Source organism: Varanus komodoensis, unplaced genomic scaffold (assembly GCF_004798865.1).
Source record: "Varanus komodoensis strain SLA01 unplaced genomic scaffold, ASM479886v1 scaffold1, whole genome shotgun sequence".
Taxonomy (NCBI): domain Eukaryota; kingdom Metazoa; phylum Chordata; class Lepidosauria; order Squamata; family Varanidae; genus Varanus; species Varanus komodoensis.
Window position 1 is genome coordinate 94,307,045 of NW_025335268.1, and position 23,802 is coordinate 94,330,846.

At 47.3% G+C, this 23,802-nt stretch overlaps 1 protein-coding gene across 1 annotated transcript in view; it reads left to right on the forward strand.

Moving 5' to 3' along the window:
- The first annotated feature begins 6,154 nt into the window (after positions 1-6,154).
- Positions 6,155-23,802, forward strand: part of HPSE2 (heparanase 2 (inactive)) — a 142,093-nt gene continuing 124,445 nt past the window's right edge. Inside the window, exons 1-2 of the mRNA XM_044450119.1 lie at positions 6,155-6,414; positions 7,385-7,542. Coding sequence (XP_044306054.1) covers positions 6,155-6,414; positions 7,385-7,542 — 418 coding nt within the window. The remainder of the gene's footprint in view (positions 6,415-7,384; positions 7,543-23,802) is intronic.

Consider the following 23,802-nt stretch of genomic DNA (forward strand, 5'->3'; position numbering starts at 1 on the left):
CGGGATGGTGTAAACTGGTGTCCTGCAACAGCGGGGGCCGGACACGATGGCCTTCATGGCCCCTTCCAACTCTGATTCTATGATCCCACAGGCAGCTAGGTGGCCACCGTCCGAACAGAATACTGGACTAAATGGACCCTTGGTTGCGTGCAGCAGGCGTTTATGTTTTTCAAGGGCTGCGATTAAACCTCTCTCAAAGCTGCCCTTTTAGAATAATCCGTCCGAAAGCAGAATGCCTAACCGATTCTCGCTCGGGAAACAGCAGCACGGAAGGCTATGCGAGCCACGCTTCGGGCTCTTGTACATCCTCTCCTTGCTGCAAGTTCCATCCCTAAAGTTTAGAAATCTGGCTATTCTCAGTTTCCAGCAAGGCTTTCTGCCGCCAGGAGGCGCTCAATGAGAACGAGCGGGAAGGCCCAGGCTCTGTACAGTGCGCCCCCTGCCAGCGAGTCTTCTCGGCAAGGGCTCGTATCGGCGTAGACTGCTCAGGGATCGGGAGCAGGGCAGGGGGCGTGAGACCAGGCTTTGGGGAAGTAGGTTGCTCCTTACCGTTCCTTCCTTTTGCCCGAACCAATGCCCGGGAAGGGTCAGCTGGTTCCAAGGCAGTTAGATCTCTACTTGGCCGCGGACAGCTGCTCTTCTTGCTCAGTTCCAAGACGGGCCTTTGCAAGGCTATAAACTCGGTGGAAATAGATGAAGTGCGATCCGGGAATCGAGCAAGGAGGCAACTGGGAATTCAGTTTCTGCTCTCCTTTGATTTTTTCTGGAGGCCCTTGCCTCATTTGGAAGGCAGCCACGCTCGTTTCCAAGATAAGTATTGGCCCATGCGCCACTCCCACTCCTTCAATATTCATGCTTGCAACAGCCCCTTCGGAAATGCCACCGGCTGAGTTTGTAGAGGGATTGCTATCCTGGTGGTTAAATCTCCCAATAATAGCAGTTCTAATTTGCAGCTTATTCCCTATGTACCCACCTCGAGATTTTGTCCTTGGAGCATGTGTTATCAGTTACAAAAAAATCAAAATAATGGACGACAAATTTTGAATTCTGAAGCTGTGAATCACAAATTGTAAAGCCCAGACTGAGCAACCTGGAGGTGCCACAAAGGTGAAAAATCGAGGAAGCACCAGAAGGAAAACGTTTTATTTAGGAAGGAATTCTAATTGGGATTTTATTTCACCTTTCTCTGGAGTGTCAAGAAATAGGGATAGAAGAGGTTTAGTCTACACCGAACGTGTCTAAAAACCGGCTAATTCACTCAATTAGTTTTTGAAAACAAACGAGGGAATGCAGAGCTGTAACCCTTAAAAGGGCATTGCATAAGGAAGCATAGCCTTGCCTTTACCCCCAGCTGGAATAGCTATAGCTACATCTCAACTGATCAGGAGTTGTTGAACATATTAATGAGCTGAAAGGGGAGTGAATAAGTGCACTCTCGGCAGGATATCCAACTGTTTCAACTGTATTCCTATGTGTTGTATTCCGTGGGACTTAATCTGTTTATTCATAAGCTCCATTGGACTCTGTAGGACTGACCACCGGTTGCTGTGCACAGCTCGTTTTAAGCCGGCTGAGACTGCGATCCTGCCTTTGCATTTCTGGGAGCAAACCGCGTGAACTTCAGGGCAGACATGCTCAGGGTCAGAAATGGACAGAGCCATGAGGATGGCTCACTTCGCTCCTCGTGAAAGCTGCAGATGAAATCCAGTTTGGAAAAATACAATATGATTCTTTTTTGGGGGGGCGGGCAGGCCGGGAGGAATAACAGCCGTTCCCCAAAAGACGGGGCACAGAAGGTTAGCTGTGTCAGTGCAGTTTACTTAAGTACAGAGTATTTAGACTTCGGGATGTAATTGTTCCCATATAACGGCATGCGATACTTCATATACACATGATGGTGGTTTGTAAATGCTATGCGGTGTTTCAGCAAAGCTGCTTTCAGTGGAATTTGCTTCCTCGCCAGAGCTTAGGATCGTAGCTGCTCTGGTCCAATGGTGCTGAGAGCCAGCTTAACTGCACAGCACATGTTTGGCCCTCGCTGAATGCTAGGGATGGAAAATGCCCCCCCCCCCCCATACCAGCTGAAGGTTGCAGAAGGCAGTTTTGTGGCACAGTGGCACTCACTCCAGAGTCCCCATGCCGGCAGAAAGGCCACTGTCCCCTTTCTCAGGAGATCCTGCGAACTGCCGGCTCCATGGACTTTAGCAACCACCCAAAGGAGCATCACAACGGAAGGCTCCCCGTGGGCTGGGGCGGGCAGCTGCGTTCGTGTGCCGCCGCAGAGAAGACGAGAGAGGCTCCCATGGTGTCACGAAGGAGGACAGACTTGTTGTGGCTTCAGGTTTCGCGGACCCACTGGCCCTGGTGCCCGAAGGAAGGGCTGCCTAACATTTGACTGCTCCCAAAGGGCTCCTGCGAAGAGTGCCGACAGGGCAAACTCAGCCTTGCATGGAGTCCTGCAAGCCCCTCTGCTCCAGTGTCCTCTCTTCTTGAGGGTATCACAGAATTGGGGCGCAGTGGCAGAAAACAAAACAAAAAGACTGAACAGAATGTCTTGGTCACAAGCAAGGATCTCAACAAATGTAAACTCTTTCCTTTGGGGGCTGGGAGGACGACGAGCTGTATTTTATATCGGTCCTTCTTAGAGTAAACCCATGAGACTTAAGTTAGACTATCATTGGATTTTAACTGAAAAAGAGGGTACAATTATTCTAATATAACATCATGAATACTGAAAACAAACTGCAGAGCCCACTTATGTCCTCTTTCTTCCTCCAGCCTTTTACAGAATAAGGACTACCTAATTACATTTAAAGGCATCCGTTTCCTGCAAGGTATCATTTGTTTTGGGTCCTCTCTGGAGTAAACCAAACTGGAACACTAACATTTCAGTTCGAATAACTACGAAGAATTCCCCAGGTAAATTGTCCTTTGTATGGAATGGCTGCTCTATTTCCTCTAAGCCTGATGCCTTTGAATATTACACAGAAGGTATTAACAACAAACGTTACCTAGGAAAGGCCGTGCATCTGTTCCAGCGTTTTAGCTGTTCCTAAAATCATAGGTTTCCAGAGACTCGCACTGGAAAGACTAGCACTGACCCCGCACCACCCGCCTCTCTTTTAAAGCCTCCTGAAGGATCCGGATCTGGATCCTGTCAGAGACAGGCTACTGGGCTGAGTGACCCCGGCGGGCTACCGTTGCGAATGTGGAGAATTCTTCAGTAGTGTCAGCTTGAGCATAAATACTCATGAAGGCAGAGGGGGAAGGTGTCCAGGTCTTCCGATTATTTTTGTTTCTCCTCCAAACCCCAGGCCCAGTCCAATCCCATCCCCTGCCGCTGCACTTAGTCGGACAGCTTCTGTGACACACGGCAAATGCACACGCTGCAGCCTTCCCTGCGGCTCGCGGGTTCGAATACCCCGTGCCCTTTCTGTCCTAAACCGGCTGCAGGGTAATATCTCACTCCTTCAGCATCCAAGTTCTCAACTCCCAAAAAATTCCGCAGCAGGATTGCATGCACAGCTTGTGCACATACTCGGAGAACTCTGCACAAGCGGAACTTGGATAATTTGGAAACATTCTCATGTCAGGATAAGATCGGACTTCTGCGGGTGTCCAGACTGTGAGAAGTTTTATATAATGCAGTGTTTTTGATTAGGATTTTGTGAGGGAGGGAAATTAAGGGCTTCAGCGAGATCGCTCTCAAAGGCTTCAATCTTGCATACATTTACTCAGGAGTAGGACCTACTAGGATTAACAGGGTTTAAACATGCACAGGATCGGGCAGGTGACAGGCTGAGATGCAAAACCCTTTGAGATGTCATTAACAGTCACCGATTTTTACTCTTTGCAAAGAACTGCGCAGTGCAAAATTTGCATCTGACCTGCACCTAAAATTACAAATCGCGCCCCCCACACACAGCCGCCGCCCCCCCTGCAGCGCTTCACATACCAGACAAACCAAGGGGAAGAGTGAGAGAAGCATTCGCCATAAACTGTTTAATATTAGAGTCGGAGCATGTTTGGCCCCAAATCAGAGCTGTAGTCTCATGTGGTCCCCACCTACTCCAAGGGACTAACTTCAGAGTAAATGCGATTGAGCCCTACAGTGTTGAGGTAGCTATGAACAGTGATTTTTTTTTTTTTTTTAAGGATTCTTAAATCTTTGAAACTAGCTAAAGTTCAGAGCTTGGGGTGGGTTGGAGGTCCTTCATCTGATTTATTTTAACCTGAGTGTTACCAGCACATAAATGTTTAGGCTGCAATCTCTTGCACACTGCCTGGGAGTAAGTCCCACTGAATGGGGGTTACTCTGAGTAGACAGGTACAAGACTGCAGTTACTGTGTTAAATGGGAAGGTTTCGAGCACTGTCTTTTGGGCCGTGGAAGTGACAGAAGACCGATATGCGCGATTCCGCAGAATTCACGGTTATTCCAGGTAGGGGCATAAGACACTCACTTAATTCTTGGGATCTGCTGGGGAAAACCTGCTGCACGTGGCCAAGTCTTCCCGTGCCTGGCAACAAGGACGCGACACTTCTAAGCACCCTGTTTGCAATAGCAATATTTTCATGGTAGTGGGTGACTCCCTGATTGTTCTGGAATTTATTTCAAATTCTAATGCGCTTAGAAGGCTTGTCCAGTCTGCGACTTGGCACACGTGGAAGTAACTCCCACCGTGCTCCACGGGGCTTACTCCCAGGACAGCGCAAAGAATGCAGCCTAAATGGACACGCCATGCATACGCTGGATCGGAGCGCCCGGAGTCTCTCCCACCCGCCCTCGCACGCACACACCGAGTCCCGCGCAAGGACCTTGGAGGCTCGCCCCGCATGCCGATGTTGCTCAAAACTGGGCATCTTCCAGGCCGATCACCGGACCTACCCGAAACTATCGGAGGGGGAAGCGGCCAGATGTCTCCACCTACGCTCCGAGTGGGAATGGAAGGATTTTTTCCGCCATGCACGGGGTTTCATTGGCTTCGCTGCATTCATAATTCAATTTCTTAATTTAATTTCAGAGCGGTGCCTATTCCCAGCCGATCCTCAGGGACGCCTCCGCGGGTCCAAGACCGAAGACCGTCCACTCAAAGAGCAGAGTCCCCCGGGCTCCGGGCCCTGGCGCTCGGGGGAAGGGCGCGGGGAGGACAGGCTGTAGGCCCCTCCACCGAAAGCGAGGGCGCGCGGGAGGCGGCGGCGGGGGGGCAGGTTCGCGCGGGGCTTCTCCGGGGCTGCCGGGAGCCGCCGCGCTCCCCGTCGAGGGGACTCGCCGCCCCCCCCGGCCGGCCTAGGCGCCGGGCTGACTCACCCGCTCCTCCAGCCCAGGTCCGTCTCCCCGCTGCCGGCCGCGGGGGCCGCCCTTCCACCTCCTCGGAGCCCGAGCGCGCTGTGCAGGTCCCGGCCGAGCGGCGGCCGTCGCGGCTCTCTCGGGCACCGCGCGCTGGTGGGCGTCGCTGCTGCGCCCCCCGCCCGCCTCCGTCCCGGGTCCTGCCGCGGGCTGCTCAGGCGGCGGAGGCTTCCAGCGAGGGAGCGGAGGCGCCCGAGCCAATCCCGCGAAGGAAGCCGCCCCCCTGGCCGCCGCCGCCCGCTTCACCGCCTCCACCCGCGCTCGGAGATCGCCTCTCTCCCGTAGCGCTGCCAGAGAGTTTCTTAACGGGGCGGGCGGGAGGAGGCCAGGCCGCCTCTCCTGGGCATAGGAAGGGGCTGCCTCACCTCCGGGCGCGGCTCCTCTCGCCGCGGGGTCCTGCGCGGTTCCGGGAGGGAGGCCTGGGCTCGGGCAGCCCAAGAGAGGAGGGCGGCTGGCCGGTGGCTTCCCGCTTCCCCGGGGAGCCGTGCCGGTCCCTCGGGAGCCCGGGCGGAGAGGGTTAACTCAGCAGCGACTCCTCGTTACCTTTGCGAAAGCGAAAATGTCCGCAGGCGGCGGTTCTTCCAGGGGCGGCGCTGGTGAACGCGGCGTCTTGGCACCGGCCCCGGGGAAGGCTGGTCAGGGGCGTGAGCTCCCCTCTCCCACCAGCACCAAAACATGGGGGGAGGGGGGAGGGAAAAAAAGGCAGCGCGCCCCCTCGTTTTGCACTCCGGACAATTAGCCGCCCGTGGCTGGCGGTGCCCGGCGCGGGACTTAATTGGGGAGCCCCCCTCGGCCTCGGCCCAGCATGCCCTACCCCAGCTCTGGCCCTCCCGGCTTCCTGGCCCTCTTGGCCCCTGGTCTGGCGCTGCTGGCTCACCTCTCCCTCCCTTCCCAGGCCGGGGTGAGGCGTCTTCCCGCCGGGACCAGCCCTCGGGGCGCCTCGGGCAGGACGCTCATCCTCCTGGACGTGAACACCAGGAGCCCCGTCCGCGTAACCAGCGAGAACTTCCTCTCGCTGCAGCTGGACCCCTCCATCCTCCACGACGGCTGGCTGGACTTCCTCAGGTAAGGGGCGGCTCCAGGGACACCCCCCCCCCACGCGTCCGCTGCCAGCAGCCCTCGTGGCCCCCGCTGCGGCTTTGCCCGCTCGCCCTTTGGGCTCCCGCGTCCCCCACCCCCTTCATGGCCCCGCGGAGCCGTGCCTGCGACTGGAGGCCGGGCCATGGTTCCTATTAAGATGCACATGTTTGCAATGGAGAAAGCATCTCGGAAACACATCGCTCTTCTGGCGGACTGAAGAGGAACGCTGCTGCTCGCCGTGCCCCCCTCTCCGCCAGGCTCGGCAGATCTGTCCCGGGGCGGGTGTCAGCCCCAAGCATGGGCGCTCTGGGGGGCCAGAAATTGCCGCCCGCCGGGGCGTCCCCGGGGCGGTCCATCCTCCCCGGCTCTTTGGCGACTCCCGACCGGGAGCTGCATGGCAGTGAATGCGCGCCCTGCTGGGAAGGATGCCCGCTTGAGGCTGGGGAAAGCCCCCGACATCGGCGCCTAGGCGGCACGACGCGGTCGCCCGCCCGCAGCCGAGCGCCGTGCGCGCTCCTTGGGCGACAAGTGTCCACGGGCAAGACGGAGCGGCCCGCGCGGCGCCCCTCGAGGGCGCGTGCCAGGGTGCCCCGCGCGGCGACCCAGCCCAGGCGGCGGGCGAGCGCAAGCTGTGCCCACGCGGGCGGCGGGCACCAGATCTCCGCGCCCGCTTCCCGGGGGGCTGAGCACTGCGGCTGCCCGCCGTCCCTCCCTGGACAGCTTCCCCAGGGGCCGCGCTGGATTCCCGGGGCCGATGCGCCCTCCCCGGCCCGGGAGCAGAGCCTGGCTCGAGCCGCCCTTCTCAGCCTCGCTCCCGGGCAGCCGCCGCCGCCGCCGCGCGAGAAGCTTCCGGCCTCGGGGGCACAGGAGCCACCATGGCGGCGCAGCGAGCCCGGCGGGGCTCCCCAGGCCGCCCGCCCCTCGCTCCCTGCTCACGCAGCCCTTTTCCGCGCAGCTCCCGGCGCCTGGTGACCCTGGCCCGTGGCCTGGCGCCCGCCTTCCTCCGTTTCGCCGGCAAGAGGACCGACTTCTTGCAGTTCCAGAACGTGAAGAACCCCGCCAAGAGCCGCGGCGGACCCGGACCCGACTACTACCTCAAGAACTACGAGGATGGTGAGAGGCGCCCCGGGCCGCAGGGGCCAGGCTGGTAGGCGGCCGACGGGGAGGGCTGGCCCCGCGGAATGCCTGCGGCCAGCGGCGGCCAAGCCGGGTCGGAGCGCGCCGCGCCCCCGTAGGCCGCGCAGGAGCCTTGGCGAAGCGGCCGAGGCGGGCAGGCGCAGGCTGAGGCGGGCAAGCCTTTCTCGCCGAGGCGGGCGCCCTCCCTCCGGATTTATGGACGAGGCACCCTGTGCACGGGCGAGGCCTCTGAGGCCCGGCAAGGTGGCCGCACGCCTCTGTGACTGCAGAACCGCCTGCCCTGTTCGGCAGGATGGCACCGCCGCCTGCCAGCCGTGACTGCCCCGCGAGAGGCGGGGAGGACGCGGCCACCCCGGCGAGCAAAGCAACGGCCGCACGCGCCTGGGGGCCTTTTCCCCGTGTGGCGGGCGGCTGGGGCGTTGCTGCTGCAGGACATGTCGGGAACAGGAAGATGTATGGGCGAGTGTGGCTGGGTGACAGGCATGGCATTGCGATTACACGTTGGGAGCGTTTTTGTCAGGCGGACCTTAATCCTGTGTGTGTGCTTTGCTGGAGAGGCAAAAGCAGCTGCTTGTTAAGTTTTGTTGCTTTGTGTGTGGGGTTGGATGGAAGGGCAGCAGAGGAGGAGAAGATAAAGCTGCTGCATCAGGGAGATGCGGGGCACAGTGCTGGTGTCCATGCCCTTCTGCCTGAGATAGACCGACTCTACATAGAAAGGCTACATATTTAACCACCGTGAGCAGGGAATTTGCCCAGTGCATTAACTGTTCTAGTTCTCTTTTACAGTCACTTTGTATCGTGTCATATTGCGTCAAACATGCCTCTTGTTTATGCCACATCTTTTGTTAGTAGTTAGCCCAATATGAGGGGAGTTTGCTAAAGTAAACTCACGGAAGGACAAATTAAGTTTGGTGGGTGACTCATAATTTTTATTTGGGTAGTGCATACTAAAAAACCAAACAATAAACAAATAGCCTCCTCTGCTTTGCAGAGTCACAACAACCATGCAGAGTTATGACATGTTGTCCTAAAAGCTAGAGATGGTAGCATCTCTCAGGCAAACTCCACTAGGACCCCATCACTGTCTTTTATGCTATATTAGATAGCATGATAATTAAATATTTAGCATTCTGCCTATACTACGACAGGGTCTGTGTTGGCATTAAGGTCATCATATTTTAAGAAAAAGGGTTATGATGTAGGGCACCAATCAGTCATTCTGTGATTAGGCAATTTTGGTTGCTCTGTAGTTTCTTCCTTGGATGTAATTCATTTTGATGTCTCTAAATCCTCAGTTTAGAGAACTTCAGCCTTGCAGTACATTATTTACACCGAAGTTAACAGGCATGTTTTGGACATCTTTTAAAAGACAGAAAGAAGGGCAAATGCTTTTTTCACCAGTAAAATGGTCCATTTTTTGCAATAGCCTGACTTGTTTAAAAAACAGAGTTAGAGAAGCTGAATTGTGAAGGGTAAGGATTGGAAGAGGGAAACAAGAATAGATGCAGCTGTTGCCTTGCCCGTCCTCCTGTGGCATCCTGTGGCATCGTGGGTGCTGTGCTTGTACCGATCCCTCTCCTGCTTTACTCTCTTGCTTGGGTCACGGTATTCCCTCACCCATCTCCTTGGTGCAGTCTATGAGTAACTACCAAGTAACAGAAACTTCAAAGTCCACATGTACTGGAGGGAAAAAATATTGGGGATAGCACAGAATGGACCATGGACGTTTTGAGGGGGCGGGTGAAGCTTTGTTTCATGTTATATTTCAGAAGGAGAATTCTGTTTACATTTAGATTTTCGCTGTAAACTTCTCTGAAGTGAATCTTGCTGATCATTGGATGTGACTTCCATTAATCATGCTTCAGATTGCAGCCTTAATTTCCACCTTATGATTCTGCTATGTTTTGTCTGTGTAAAGTGACAGTCCTTCAAGATAACAGCAGTGCTGTAGCAGTGGAAGGAACTTGCCTGGAAGGAAATGTTTACCCTCATCCTTTGGTGCCACCTGTGGTACTCAAAGACCAGCAGTTTGGTCCTTTGAGCTTGAGCTGTCAGGAAGGGAGCAGAACAAACACGCTGCAGCAGGGAATGGTTTGGGAGCAGCTAAGTGAGGGGAGGACAACAACCCACGTTAAGGGGGAGATGTGGTCCTATCTGCTCATAGAAAGGTCTAAATCCATGCTGCATGGTTCCTTGTTTCTAGTAGCAGAAGTATGCCCATCGCTGCCCTCTCAGTCCCCTTACATGCCACTTAATTGAGTTTTCTGGAAGGGAAAATTGCTGCCATGCTCACCGACTCAGTATTCCTATGCTACTTTTCTAAACACTGTATCAGTAATCCTTACAACAGTCTTATCTCTACCCTGCCCCAATTCTTTACCATCTCTTTTAAGCCAAGATGTCACAACTTTTGTAGCTGAAATAAACTTCGCTAAACAAATAGGGCTGAAAGATTTTCCAGGAATTCCTAATCATCTCAAGTACATATTTTCCCCTCTTAGAAGCAGTTTTTCTAAGAGAAAATGTATTTCCTTCTTCTCATTTAACCACTGCTCTTTGCTCACCAATCATTCACTGTGGAGGAGATGAAACTCCCTCTTCACAGGGATTGAATTGCTTCCAAAAAACACAACTTACGCTGGTGTAGTAGCCAGCACTAACCTAAGGCCTGCCCTCAACTATTCTCTTTATGCAGCGGACTGGGCTATAAAAGTCCAGGTGGTCAAGTAGGTGTTATATCTTGATCCTAGCCACATTAAGTAGACATTATGTCCCTTCTGAAATACCAACCAGATTTACTTTCAAAAATGCATTTACAGTTGCAATTTTCCTTGGAAATTATTTTCAAAAAGGCTGAAAGTGGCAATGACTATTGCCTTTAAATGCTGTCAAGTCATCTCCAAGTTATGGCAGGCCTATGAATGAGAGTCTTCTGAATTAGCCTGTCTTGAGGCCTGCACAGTACAGCAATGACTAATTGCTGCAATTAAGGAATTAAATCAGTGCTATTCCTTGTCAATCAGAGTCCCAGTAGGTGAAGACTTTGATGTAAACCATCTTACCTGCCTTGATGTAAGAATGCCTTAATGATTACCCTAACAGCGAATAAATAGTTAAAAGTATTGATGTTAAATATGTTCAGAATTCCAGGATATTGTAATATTTATTTAAATTTCTTTATCTGGCAATTAACTCACTTTTAAAATAATGACCAGGTATAAGATTTGTATTTATCAGGAGCCTTAGGTGTCTCTTCTGGGACACTGACAAGGTCCTGCTTTATCAGTTAGGTACTTCTGTTGTATAAATATTGCTATATTGTGAGTATCATTAACTATAACAAAGTCCATTTTTGTCATCCTGATATGAAGTGTTCAGAGGAGACATTATCTGAATTCTGGGCAGAGTCAGAATTGTCCTTTCTCTGGGAGGAATAACTTTTGGCATATTCTCAGATTCACCCAAAAGTTACCTTTCAAAACATTACTTTACAGAACATTACAACCATAACTTTTGCAAAAGAACGTGGACCACATCGTTCCTTCAAACAGCAGGGTGCCTTTCACCCTATGTGCTCAAAGAGCTTCGGTTATAAGAGCCTATTATAGCCTCACAGCCCTATCCTTGCACTTTTAAGCCCATATTATGGAGGAGGTAGGAGCAAGGCTGGAAACAGTACCTACTTGTCTGTGATAACCCAGGGATTCCATGACTGAAATAGGAGGTGTGGGGTCGGTACTCTTAACTGCTGTGCTGCATTATCTCTTGCCATAGAAGATGTGTCACCCTGGATTAATTAATGACAAGTAAGTACAATCTCTGGATCAGAAGTTGAAGTCTGAAAAATTAAAACTGTAATTGCTCAGATTAAGGTTGCAATCCTGTGTACACTATGAAGTGTGTGCCTCTGAATGCATTGGAGCTCACGTGTGTGTGGAGCTCACATGCGCAGGATTGCTCTGCATCACAGGGAGCACAGTTGAAGTGAAGTAAATGAGTGACTTAATCTTCATTCAGGTTTTGTTAGTATAAACCCAGAACTGAATCCTCAGAGTCTTAACATGGATATGCAAATAGATGTCATCACCAAGAGCATTCTTTCAAGATGGTTCCGTGAACTGTATGTTCGGTATTAAAAGTGTAACCTATGGTTTGTGGACAGGGAAATTAGGAGTCAAGACTCCAAATTTGAAAGAAAAGTAAAAAGATTCCCTTCCCACACAGAGAGAGCTTTCAGCCTGTCTTTGGCTGGATGACCTAGAAGGCTGCTCCTTGAAGATTTTCCATAAGTCATTACTGAGGAAGCCAATTAATCCCAGACAGACCCCAGCGGGGAGGTCGGCAACAGAGAGGATGCCTCATGGAGATCTCGCCTGCCTGGACAAGCTGTGTCCATCTTCTGAAGCCCCCCCCCCCCTCCTGCTCCCGGTCAACAGCCTCTTTCCTTCCTTCCTTGTAAGAGTTATTTTGAAGTGGATACCTCAGTCAGCAGGAGTGGCGCAGCCTCAGATTCTCTTTGCATGTACACTCTCATTTTCACTCGATAGAACTCCCCGCCTCTCTTCACATATACTTCTGCCTGTTCCCTCCCTCCTCTCCACCAAACGTAGATTTGTTGAGGCCGCAGCTATTTAAAAGCTAGAGGAGAAACTTGGTAGCATAAAACGTCTTTGACCAGGAGCTGTGGTTGGTTCACATTAAACATTTGCAGAAATAAGTGCTCACTCGGCCCAAAGGTCAATATTTCAACAAGTTGTGGTAGGGAACTTATACTTATTACATGTCTTTGCCCAGCTTTCTTTGCTGTTGAGTGACTGTGGCCTTTTGTTTCTTCATTTTTCCTCATAGCAATAAAGTTGAAATGTAGCAGCCCTTCAAAATGAAGTTTCGCATAGAAGTTGTAACCACAGGTCTTAACTTTTCATCACTTAAATGTGGAACAGAACCATTGCAAATGGGGGGAAAGAGGGAGGGGACACATGTGGTGTGTATCAGGGATCAGTGTAAATCAGAAAGGTGTGGTGAGGGGGATTTCCTGCCCATGGGACAAGCTTTCTTGCTGGCCCCCTTGTACAGCTCTAGGAATTGCAAGCGGGACCTTCCGTGCAGCATCACAGAAAGACTTTAGTGTCAGGAAAAAGCAAAGAGCCTTGTGACAAATTGGCTTATCTTGGCATGACCTTCATTAGATGCACATGCTGAGGATATCTAGACTGACATCTAATCAAATAAAAAGAATGCATTCTGGAAACACTGACCAGTTTCTGGCTGTTCTGCAACTGCCTTCTCTTTTCACTGGAGCATAATTAAAGTAAGTGAAGGGAATACTCCTCCGTTCTGTTGCATATATAGTACAGTGCATTCCTGGTGACCAGCAGAAACTATATTTCCCCATCTAGACCAAGTATTTTTAATATGTGTCCTTACCTATTATGGTAGGTCTGGCTTTGTTACCTTGCTCTCTATTGGAGTGTTGACTTGCTCTCTATTGGAGTTAGATCTGTGTTCAAAGTTTCAGCCAACAGGTGTAAAACTGTAACTTAAAAAAGTTTCTAGTAATAAGCACTTATTGGACTATTTGTGCACCAAATTTTAGCACCATATCTGTTGATAATCTGTCTTACCTAGTTTGATAAGCTCACCACTTGACCCCTTTTTTGCTTTGAGCATCTTCATGGTTATGCAACAGCTGCTAAGTGCTTGTTTCTTCCAGAGCACTCCATGTTGCAGACACAAAGTAAGAGAATTACAACCTTTGTGTTAATCAAGTAATTCAGCTTCTGCTAAATTGTCCCACAAGGGTGGGCAAGAAACTTGCTTATGAAGTGCAGGGGAGTATGTGAACTTTCTGAATAGACTTGGATTTAGATATAGTCCTTACCTTACCCAAATGTTAGTCCCTAGACTTAATCAACTAAGTATTATTTGGTAAACTTTCTTCCTGAAGAGTTATGGATGGCTGATTGGCCATGCTATACTTTCACAAAGAACAGTGGCAAGGCAAAGTAGCCATTGTGTTCATTTATTTACATATTGCCTACTAATAAGAGTCTCTAGGCCAACAATGTGGAACAAAAACTAAAAATAAATAATTACAATAAAGGTCAGGCAAGAACAAACCCAAAACAACAGTTCACAATCTATAGCTTAAAAACAGAGCCCAAACAAAAACATATATTGCTAATCTATTTTAAAAAGAGAGCAGAGGAATTAAATTCACTGAGCTGAAACCAAGTTAGAACGACATCATTTAAAAGGTCTGTGAAAATAAACAGGTAGGAAGGACCCAGATGGGACTCACTCTGGAGGGCATTCTACAGCTAGGAGATTACTCCACGAGACAACCTTTTCACTCATTGCAACTCTCTGTACCTCACTTAGCAGAGATGTTTATAAAAGGGCCTCAGGTAACATCAGGGATCAGGAAGGTACCAGTGGGAAGAAGTGCCCCCACAGGTCTCAGAGTCCCAAGGTATGTAGGCCTTGAAAGGTCAAACCAGCACTTTAAATTGGGCATGGAAAATTAGGAAATAGTCCAGCAGCCAGTGAAGTTGATACGACATCAGTGTATTATGCTTATATTGCCAAGCCTTAGCACTGTAACAGCCATGTTCTGTACACCAAGAAATACAGTGCATTGCAGCAGCCTTCCCCAACTGGGCGCTCTCCAGGTGCATTGGACTGCAATACCTGTCCTCTGCAACTGATCATGCTATTTGGGATGGTGGGAACTGTAGTCCAGCAAGTCTGCGGAGGGCCATGATGTGGGTACCTGCATTGCAGTCATTCAAATGGGAGTTTATCAACTGAACAGAAGGCACCTCTGCTCAAGCAGGGTTGTATCAGGGATATCAGCCTATGCTGAAACAGTGGCAGAGTCCCAGTGCACCCGTTCTGCATCCTAAATATGAACTCAGTTCTTCAGAGGTAGTGTACTGTCAAGGAAGCTCTTATACAGCTTCAGGAAACGGAAGAGGAGTGTGGCTGGCCATGGAATAGACAGCTGATGACTCCATATCTCCAAGTCATCCCCAGGATCCTGGTGCAAAGCATCCCAAGCTGAATCAGCATTTGGCATGTTGGGGAGAGGGGATTAAAGCCCCTTTCTGATTGTAACTGGACACTCCGCCCTATTCCTGGCATCCACAAGAGAAGAAATAGTTTCAGGATTTCTTCTGAAAGACAGGCAGCCTCCCCTGCTTAAGAAGTGGTGTGGTAAGCACTGGGAATTTCCAATTATGGACAAGATACCATCTCAGCTGAAAGCTTTGTCCAATCCTAAGTTGATGTCTTTTTTAGAAAAGTACTTTCCTTTTTCATGCATGTGTCCATTTTCATGCATGTGTCCATATGTTGTACAAATGGTCAACTTGGTTTTCTTCTACATCTATTTATTTATAAAAGTATGACATTGTTTTCTTTTATGCCAGTGAGGGTGCTTAGTTTCCGCAGCAGACTGCATACTGACTTTTTTTTTTGTTCCAAGCTGTCACTAAAGACCTGACTTGTATAAATGTGTATGTGGAATCTTCAATTGTTTGTTTCAAACATTTTATTGGTTTTTTAAAAAGCACTTGCTAACTGGGGAATAGAATATTAAAAGTAATTTTAATAACCTAAAAGAAGACATGCACCAGGCAGGAGGCACAATCTCAAAAGAAGTATTTATGCCTTAAAAATGGAAATGCCCCTACTAAGATGAGAGTTGCTATAGCATGTATCTGTTATTCTTGAGATTTCTCATTAATATGCAAATATATGCTGCAGAATTAATTGGTTAAATTCCATAGCAGGAATTAACTAAAATGCTTTTAATGTGATAAAAGTCTTAACTTAAATTTTTCCAATTGGTACCAAGTATTTTTTTCACTAATTTACACAGCACAATATATCTCTTGCACAATTTCAGCAACATCTTTGCTCCATCACAGTTTTCTTATCCTTTTGCTTAGAGGATTTTCTAAGGAGTTTATAATGTTCCAGGTACACAGAACAGCCTGGACTGTTGGGACTCTGGAGGCATGAGTTCTTTAGGGCTGTAGTTCTGTTTGAATCTGAAAAAGGTGCTGTCCAGGATGTCACTCGTTTCTCTCTGATTTATCCTGTATGGGTGCTTGTAAAGGGAAATACTACTTTTATCTAGAAATAGACATGTGTCTTTGGTATATCTAGTCTCAGGTTATATGAATGTGAACGCTGCATGATTCCATCTCCCTGCTGAAATACATTACTACTAAATTTCAAATCTCAGTCTTTCTGATCACCTCTCTCTAGTCCTCCTGTATTGGGACACTGGTTATTGTGTGATGAAAACAAAATGTTATTTTGGTATTTAAACAAAATGGCCTGATACTAGTCCAGCGCTGACATAATATTCTCTGTTAATATTCTCAATTGGCTGTTGAGTGTCTCGGGCACAGATTTTTCTCAGATCTCTTATATGAAATCCTCTGCAACTGAAGATGCAATGCAGTTATATCTGAGACCTTATGCAGGCAAAGTATGTGTTCTGCCTCTGAGATATGGACCTTTTGAGACAAAGGTTTGTCTCTTCCGGTTCACTGTGCTGAATGCAAAGTGATGTTTTAACCCTTTTAAGACTATCATAAAACACCCTTGCCCTGCTCCCACCAGTAATTAGGGGGAAATTCTATTTTTCCAAGCCTAATTATAGCTTGGGTGAAAAATTTGGGAGAGCTCACTTTTACGGTGGGATGGCTTGCATATAGGATCTGAAAACACCTTCCCTTGAAGTCTGTTCTATGTCAGCTAGCATGGGGTGGGGGGAGGGGTGGGGATTGTATGAATGAATGAATGAATGAATGAATGAATGAATGGGGTGTGTTATAAGTGCATAAGGGTGTGTGTGCATTGCATGGATATGTGTATGAATGCATGTGTGAATGTGCATATGAGCCAATGCATGGGAGAGCCCATGAGGTTTTACCCCGCTCAGTCCTGGAAAGTTCTGTGAAAGGCAGTGTGGCCAAGGATCTGGAAAAGATTCACCACTCCAGAGTAGACAGGGCTTGTCCTTGGGGAAAAGGGAGTGTAATATCAGAGTTTCATCTCTAGGAGAGCCATGTCTTACATATTAACCTTCTTGTGTCAAAAATCATTTAATAAAATATTTGTTATTAAAAATGTGCCTAACTAGTGGTGATGACTTGTGTTATTATTTTACTTTTCATACTAGTCTCCAGTTAACTTTTTAAATGCAGTCTTTTCCTATATCTTAAGGAGGAATGAATGAAACACCAAAGTCTGTACTCTGTTCTACAGGAAGCTGCAGGGCCACTCAAAGGCATTTCCTTCTCTATATGGTGGGTTAGCAAATCCCTTACCTTTCTAGCTCTTCCTCAGGAACTCTTCTCTGAGGTAATTAAAAGGATGTTAATTCTTTATTTAAAATCTGTTTATGTATATCTACTAGGTATGAGCAAAAAACAGGTGTTTGTCCAGGGACACTTTCTTGTGATCCAAATTTCAGCAGTGGGGAAAACAAGAAAGTTCAATGCAAAAAGAAGCAAATTTATCTGGTTTTCCACCCTATCTCCTTATCATTTAAGGATTCATCTTAATATAGTAATCATTGATATTGTAAGGTTATATCTTTCTGGATAATTTTATTCTACTGTGATTGAAACTAACCTCCACTCCCAACATATTTTTGGTTGTAATACAGAGTAAGTTCCCCAGTGGGAACTGATGGGCTTTTTCTAACCGATTTGGAAAGATGGCAGCATGTAAGTCAGTTCTGTGTTTAGCAATTCTTGCTGTACAGTCCCTACATTATGAACTTGTCCTACATTTTGGAGTAATTTGGAAGCAAAAGAGTGCCAATAATTAAGCGGAAAAAAGAAAATCAAACATAAATGGAAGGTCCAATGCCATCTTTCACAGAAAAATTTTTACAACAACTGATGCTACGCTAGGCAAGCTCTGGGTCCTGCCTATTAGGGTTCTTATCCCTGGGTTATTTTTAGTGTGAATTTGCTCTACTGGCATATTAGAAGAAATGGCCGAGCTAAGAAATCCACAAAGAAGCTGAACAGTGAGATGCTGGGTTGTTGTTTTAAAAGCTTTTCATAGTGAGCATAAGAGAGAGACTGTAGTTTTATGGGGAAGATAAATTTACTTACTCTGCTCAGAAAACTTCCTGTTTTGTACGATTAATTCAACTCCAGCCTTTTACTCCGTTCAGCAACAGACACATTTACCTAATACATCCTCCTTAGCCCCACACCTCTACCTAATTAGCAATTTCTCATTAGGGTAGTTAGCATAAACCCCCTTGAGGTAAAGTACTCACCTTATCTGATATTATGCCTGGGCCCAGACACCCCAGTCCCTAAGCACTTAAAAATGTGACCAGGGAGAGGAGAGAAATTGCAGAAGCCATTTTAATGGCCATGACCTTTTTAACTAGCTATTTTCAATGTTTTACAGCTTTCCATTTACTGGCTCTCTTGTCTGATGACGAGAGACAGTGGGTTTGATCCCTGCAGGATGTCTCACTTTCCAGTGTCGCCCTGCCTCACTTATTTTTTCCATAAGTAAGAAGCTCTTTTTTCTTTATGTGAAAAGAAAGTGCAATTAAAGCTTCTTTTGAAATACATTTGGCATTAGTCTGAAAGGTTTAAACAAAGCCCCTCAAACTGGTCTTTGGGCAGTCACCATTTACTCTGATCTGCAGGCACAGCACCAAAGGAATGCAAGTCTTTACCTCCAGAAGGAAGCTGGTCCAATGGACTCAGGCATTCGCGCTGTCTCAGGCTGGCTGGCTGCTGTCTTGTCCCTTGATTCTAGTTTACAGAAGCCTGACAGATGTGGTGTGGGATATCCTCCCTGGATTTTTTCCTCCTGCATGTGCAGAGGTGCCCTTTGGGATGCCCCGAACCCTTCTTAGGGAAGGTGCAAAGCACATACTTCCATCAATATTGCAATGGAGGGCAACTTTAGTGCCTCACTGTGAATGTCCCAAGAGCTTCACTTTGACTCAGTCTGGGCCAGGTTCCTTAGATAGCACAGAAGGTGGCTAGAACATGCTGCTTACAGAAAGCATTGTTCCCCCCACAATCTGGTCTTAGATGCCCCTTACTTAGCTCCTTCACATTTCTAGTTCTCCAGAACTCTGGATTTTGTATCCGGTAATCAGCCGCAGCTCAGCCACCCACCACATGGGTGTGCTCCCTTCATACTGCATCTGTGCGCCTGCTGAATGAACTGTGCATCGTCCCCCTGATTCAACAAACATAGCAGATGTCTAGTGGTCCAGGGATCCTGGTGGCCCAGCAAGCAAGTCCACGTGGCCACATTGTCTTCTCAGGCCCAAATACTATTCAGGACAGCAGACTCAGAAAAGAAAAGCAAGAGATTAATCTGCATTGGTTCCCTCTGTTGCTGATGTCCAACTGGAACTGTTCTCTCTGAGGACAGTTCTCATTGGATGCTACCACCACACACACACAGAGAAAGCAAAAGTAATTGGACGTTGCTTACAGGTTGTCTTGACAGCCTGGAACGGCAGGTAACTAGTTTATTCTGTGCCATCAAGTTTCTCTGACTTATGGTGACCCGAGGAATGAAAGCTCTCCAGAAGGCCCTATCCATGACAGCCCTGCTCATTTCAGGCCATGGCTTCCTTTATAGGATCTGTCTGTCCCATATTTGGCCTTCCTTGTCTTCTACATGCAACTTTCCCTAGCTTGTTTTCTCCAGGGAGCTTTGTCTTCTCATGATGTGCCCAAAGTATGACAGCTTCAACTTGGTCAATTTTGCTTTTAGGGAAAGGTCTGACTTGATTTGCTGTAAGACCCACTTGTTTGTCTTTCTTTCAATCCAGTTCTTTCAGTGTGCAATTCACTCTTCCACCTCAGTCCTAATTACGTACAGTCTAGTTTCATCCTGAAATTCACACTCATGGGGGCAGGGAGAGAGAAATGCCTCCATCATGGAATTTTAGTGGGGGGAGGGGGAATGGGAGAGGGAGGTTTAGTTCCCCCATTTTTTGGAGCTGCTCCCTTCCCATATGAATTGGGGCCCATGCGCTTCCAGTGAGGTCAGGAGAGGATAGCCTAGCCCTCTTCCCTAAGGGGAGAGCTAATGGGTAGCTGTATGTGGTGGAAAGAAGAAAGGTAGGTACAGAGGGAGGGAAAGCAGTAGAGAGGCCTGGGCCTGCAAGCCAGGAAAATTGAGAAGCCTTGTAAAGCAAGAAAAAATGGAGATGCTAGGGCATATTTGGGTGGTGATCTGAGTAAGGAGGAGGCATGTGAGGTGTATTAAATTTCAGAGGAATTTATTTAGAGGATTTGGAGAAATTAATTTACTTAAGTTCCATGAAAAGGCTGTTCTGTTGAAGCAGAAAACTGGGTTTCTAAGGAGAGATTTTGTGTTTTGGGGCTTGGATCTCACCCAGTGAGGTCATGTATGCAGTGAAACTGGGAAACCTTCCTGGCTACTGAGCCATCTGTGTGAGCACTTCACCGTACCAGGTCTCTTCCATGTAGAAAACACATTGCTTAAATTCATGATATATATTCTTCAGGAAGAGAATAGAGGTCGGGAGGGTCCCCAAGCCTTTTGGGTCTCTGGGCACATTCGGCATTTTCAGAGAGGGCAGTGGACATGATTGCAAAATGGGCTGGCCCATTTAATGGTTGCTATGGGCAGCTTGGGCAGCCACAGAACACCAAGACCCAGAAGGAAAACTAGTAAGACTAGAAGAAAAGTGGCTTGTCAGAGTACATTACAGAGACGGGGGCTGAACGCCAAAACACAAAATCTCCCCGTTGAACCTGCAGTTTTCTGCTCGAGTTCTTTTTCACAGAAGGCAAACTGATGAGCCTCGGAGACCAAGAAACTGAGTGCAGAGCTGAGGCTGGAGTTGAGTTCCACATAATAAATCACATAATTGCCCCCCACAAAGCGTAACATTATACCTGTTTCACAGAAGGTAACCTGTGAAGCCCAGAGAGATACACAGAGGCAACCTACACTACACACCTGCATCAAGAAGCACATGCTCACACACACAAGGACAAAATATAACCCACAGGCAGAACTCTCCCTCCCCACCCTCTAATGCCCCTTTCCCCACCCCAGATCCTTCCTACCACTTACCAGCACCACTGGCTTACCTTTTCTTGGCATGTGAACACAGTGGACAGCACCCACCCGTTATTTCTATTTTCAGAGAATGCCTCCGGGCTCAGAAACATCACTGAAAAAAGATTGTACTAGTAAGGTGGTTTTTTAAAGTTAGAAATATCTAAATACAAGTAAAATCAGGAGGTGTGGGAGTTGACGGGGGCTGAAAGGAGCATTCAGGGGCATATGGCACCAGCCCATAATATGCTGAAAATAGTAAGAGTAGTGATTATATGTAATTTGTGAAATAGGAATAATAATTATCTATTTGATAGATTTTCTGCTGAGCCAAAAGCGATACTGAAAACATCCTATACATATAGACAGATAGAAGCCTTAAATGGTCATGTGCATGATTTAAAACATACAAAAATATGTGTGTTTCTATCTGTAATAGCACAGTTCTTACATATGGGAATTCAAGGATTAAATTATATTAGCAAAAGGAAGGAATAAGCAAGGAAAGCATGCGAGATGGTTGCATAGCGGCACGAGACATCATTTTTCTCCTTCCCTTTTCTTAGTTTTGTGACTCAGATGCCCATGAAGAGGTGAACTGCAAGTCTTAGATGAATGCTTAAGGCTATAATTATTTGGGATCTGTGAACATGGAATGAAGACTAGCACAAAACCTAACTAATCTGTAGAGTCGATAGTTCAAACAGTAAATTTAGATCTTCTGTTTAAGAGGTGATATGTGACCTGTTACAAAAATGGTCCAAATAAGAGAATATCTATAAACTATAAGCTCTCACTAAATGATGGAATGCTAGGAAGTCCTCAAACCCAGTGTTCAAATTATACAGGAAGTTCAGCCTCGTTACATTTTGTGCCAGCCTTGAAATTTTCTAACAAGCAAATGTCTAAATTTGATAGCCACAGGTATTCATATTGTTGGTCTGTGGGATATGCGTTTGTTCATCATGCATATCTGTAGCTGCTTGGTATTTTTTACAACATTTTATGGATGCATGGAGAATCCTTTGCAAGCAGACTGCTGGGCTAGATAGGCCTTGCTTTGATTCAGTATTGCTCTTCATCTGTTCTTAATTTCTTCCTTGTCATTTATATGACTGTCTCCAAACTTCCATTTTGACAAAGTTATCGAGCAAGTCATTCCTCAGCAATCTGATATACCACTGGGTACCTTTTGATCTGACATTTGTTTGCACATGGAACTAAGGTAGCACTGGTGACTTGTGTCACAATCTTTGCCTATAAAATTGACAGGGCAGTTGTATCAAACGGATCTTGGTAGATCCTTTTTGGTCATTTATAGCCATGTTTCATGAAGTCTTGGCGGCAGGCCTATGTTTACTTACCCCTGCGAAGATAAGACCGAAGAAGAAGGGTGGAACCTGCTTTCTAACATCCAAGACTGTAAGACACAAGATAATGAGTTCAGTAATAGGAAGGCATATTATGGTTGGACATCAGGAAAATTTCCAGCAGAGCAGTCGAACAGTGCTTCCCACTGCCTGGGGAAATGCTGGACTCACAGTTTCTGGAGGTGCTTAGGCAGAGACGGCCATCTAACAGGATGCCTTAAAGGGGATTCCTGCACTGAGCAAGGGTAGGGCGTGTTGGCCTAGATGCCCCCTTCCAGCGCCATGATTCTGGCTTGTGCAGACTTTGGGGCCACTCTTGGATAATTCCATTTCATCCCGAGAGGTCTCTGAAATGACGGGCAGCTGCTTTTCTTTTCCTTTAAACTTCTCCTGTGATGACCCTCAGGAGTCTCTTTCCTGAAAGTATGTTCAAGATGGAGAAGCATGTTAGTCCATTGTAGCACAACCTGCAGAATCCTGTGACATGGACTAGTGCGTGCTTGGACAGAGACAAACACAAGACGCATATACTAGTATAAGTACAGGAAAAAATAGTGGAACCAAAAGGCCTTGAAAGGTAACAAGGCAGCAGTAGGTCTTTCAGATTTCAATACAGAACCAAATTTATGCAAGATAGCAACAAAATGACCCATTCCAACACAATCTTCTTTACTGTGTGAATTGGACACTTCCATGGATACAATTACTTTCAGAATTACTTTTCACCCTCAACCTTGACTAAGTTTAGATGCAATCTTGTTAAATTTGCAAGTAAGTTCTAGTTCAGTAGCTTCATTCTGGAGACTCATTTTGAATACTTTTTGCAGTAACGTAGGGTAGACAATTCCCCCCCCCCCCCGCCCCAAACTGACATTTTCCCAGTGTTTCTATTTTTTCCATGGAAATGTATCTGTTTTATAAGTTTCTGAGTAACAATGAATGAATGAATGAATGAATGTTAACTGTTAATTGCCTAACAATATTAGGCAAGCCTGGAAATATGAAAGATGTAATTAATATCTTTCAGTTGATTTTCCCTAACAATTGTGTGAAGGAATACATATGTACCACTGACATACCTATTTGTCTTAGTGTAAAATGGAAATAATAAGTAATGACAGGAAACTGAAGGTGCCCTCAGTGGAACAGAGCTGAACTCTTGAAATAGAAGAGTGGTTGTCAGCATATCATGCACAGTTCCTTAGGCTGTTGGAGTTTATTAGTGCAGCCTTCCCCAACTTGGTGCATTCTGGGTATGTTAAACTACAGCTCATAACATCCCTAGCTGTGCTGTCCAGGGGTTGCTGGGAATTGTAGTCCAACACATCTGGGAAAGTACCAGTTTGGGGAAAGCTCAGTTAGGATGTCAATAATTTGGAGTGCCTGCTCTTTCCCTCCTTCTTACATTTGCAATGTGCTTATGTACTAAGTTTGCTAAATTAGATCACACTCTAGTCTAGGGCAAATTTTCTAGTCTGAAAATTTTCTCATACAAAGTGAAAGTTCTCTGCTACAAATGAACCAATGCAAAGTAGCTAATTTGAAATTTTAAAACTGACCGCAGTGCATTTTGCTCATGGTATTCTGGAAGTGAACTTTAAAAAATACTTCTGAATGTTAACATTTTAATATCAGCTCCTGATGGCATGGCTGATGCTATGAGGTCCTGCAACTGTTCAAAAACCTGTACGCTGCACACCATCAATGCATACTGTAAAGTTTTAACAGGCCATTATACTCAGATTAGGCTTTCTTTGAT